The 1,334-nt window shown below is 63.3% G+C and overlaps 1 protein-coding gene across 1 annotated transcript in view; it reads right to left on the bottom strand.

The window, feature by feature from the left end:
* Nucleotides 1–1,334, bottom strand: part of RBM8A (RNA binding motif protein 8A) — a 21,149-nt gene that overhangs the window by 1,569 nt on the left and 18,246 nt on the right. Inside the window, exons 3-6 of the mRNA XM_035902120.1 lie at nucleotides 1,212–1,271; nucleotides 897–974; nucleotides 438–574; nucleotides 70–206 (exon numbers count right to left, since the gene is read on the bottom strand). Of these exons, the coding sequence (XP_035758013.1) occupies nucleotides 70–206; nucleotides 438–574; nucleotides 897–974; nucleotides 1,212–1,271 (412 nt within the window). The remainder of the gene's footprint in view (nucleotides 1–69; nucleotides 207–437; nucleotides 575–896; nucleotides 975–1,211; nucleotides 1,272–1,334) is intronic.

Raw genomic sequence — 1,334 nt, 5'->3', positions numbered from 1 at the left:
GGCCAAGCCGGCCCCTGGGCACACCAAGGTCTTGCTCACGACCCGGCGCGCCTGTGTCTCGGCCCTTACCTTCTCTTTCCTTTCGGGGGCCCTCTCACGAAGCACCAATCCACGCTGATGGGCTGCCCCATCAGCTCCTGGCCGTTCAGCCCCTCCATGGCCGCCTGCGCCTCTTTATAGGTTTCGTACTCGACCAGAGTGTATCCCTAAGGAGCGGGAGGCAGGAGCATGAGCCACGGCCGACCCTGGCAAAGGGGCCGGGCACGGGAATAATCCCTCCCCAAGCCCTGGTCGATCCCACCCTCCGCAGCGGAGCGTGTCGCATCCAGCAGCTGCCACATGGATGAGTTCAAACGTCCCGTAAGGCAAAATGGAGGCAGCGAAGCCACCAAGAGGCTCGAGGGGCGAGCGCGGCTGCGCTGAGCACTCCCTCCTACCTTCAGGTAGCCCGTCCGTCTGTCGAGGTTCAGGTGGATGTTTTTTATCTCGCCGTACTCCGCGAATTTGTCGTGGATGTCTTCTTCCGTCGCCTCCTCGTGAACCCCCGTGACAAAGAGGATCCAGCCCTCCACCGCTGCGGTGCGGAAAGGGCAAGAGTTACTCCGAGTGCAGGGTGTGCTCCCATGTCGGCTGCGGGGTCTCAGGGAAAGGGTCCCCCCAAAAGCCATGGTGAAGCACAGAGCGAGCCGTAGATGGGCGGGAAGGGGAGATGGAGCCCCGGAGTCCAACATTCTTGGCTTAGCCCGCGATAAACCCCAGCAAGGTGGGGAAAGGCTCTGTCCCAGCAAGATCTGAATCCTGATATGGAACGAAGACCCCACATTCCCCCACCACCTCCCCACCCTCCAGTAAAGCGCCTGCGGGGAGGGCTGGGAGGTGCCTCCAGCGATACTCACACCTCTGTGGGCCCGGCTCGTCCCCGTCCTGCTCCACGCTGTCGTAGTCCTCGCGCACACGAGCCCGCGAGCCCTCCTCTGGGCACAGCAAAGGGGGGGAAAGAGAAATGGGCGACTGGTGCCATCCCCCAGGAGGACAACAGGACCCAGACAACCACAAACCCCTTTAAAGCGTCCCCAAAAGCACAAAGGCAGCCGGGATTTCACACCGGGCCGCTCTCCCCATGGCTGCAGGGGAAGTGTTTAACCCACAGCAGCGGGGGAGGCCCGGAGGGGCGGGGGACAGGAGGGCAGAGCGCCTGGGGTGCTCCTCACCTGAGCCGAAGCCTCGGCCCTTCCGCTTCTTGGCTTTCTCCTTCAGCTTGTGGATGCTCTCTGTGGGAGAGAGGGGAGCAGGTTGGAACCGGGGAGAGGGCCCAGACCACAGCGGCCCAGCTG

This window comes from Egretta garzetta, unplaced genomic scaffold (assembly GCF_000687185.1).
Source record: "Egretta garzetta isolate BGI_Z169 unplaced genomic scaffold, ASM68718v1 scaffold359, whole genome shotgun sequence".
NCBI classification, from domain to species: domain Eukaryota; kingdom Metazoa; phylum Chordata; class Aves; order Pelecaniformes; family Ardeidae; genus Egretta; species Egretta garzetta.
Note: the sequence above shows the minus strand (reverse complement) of the source record. Positions and strands in the feature narration are given on the sequence as shown.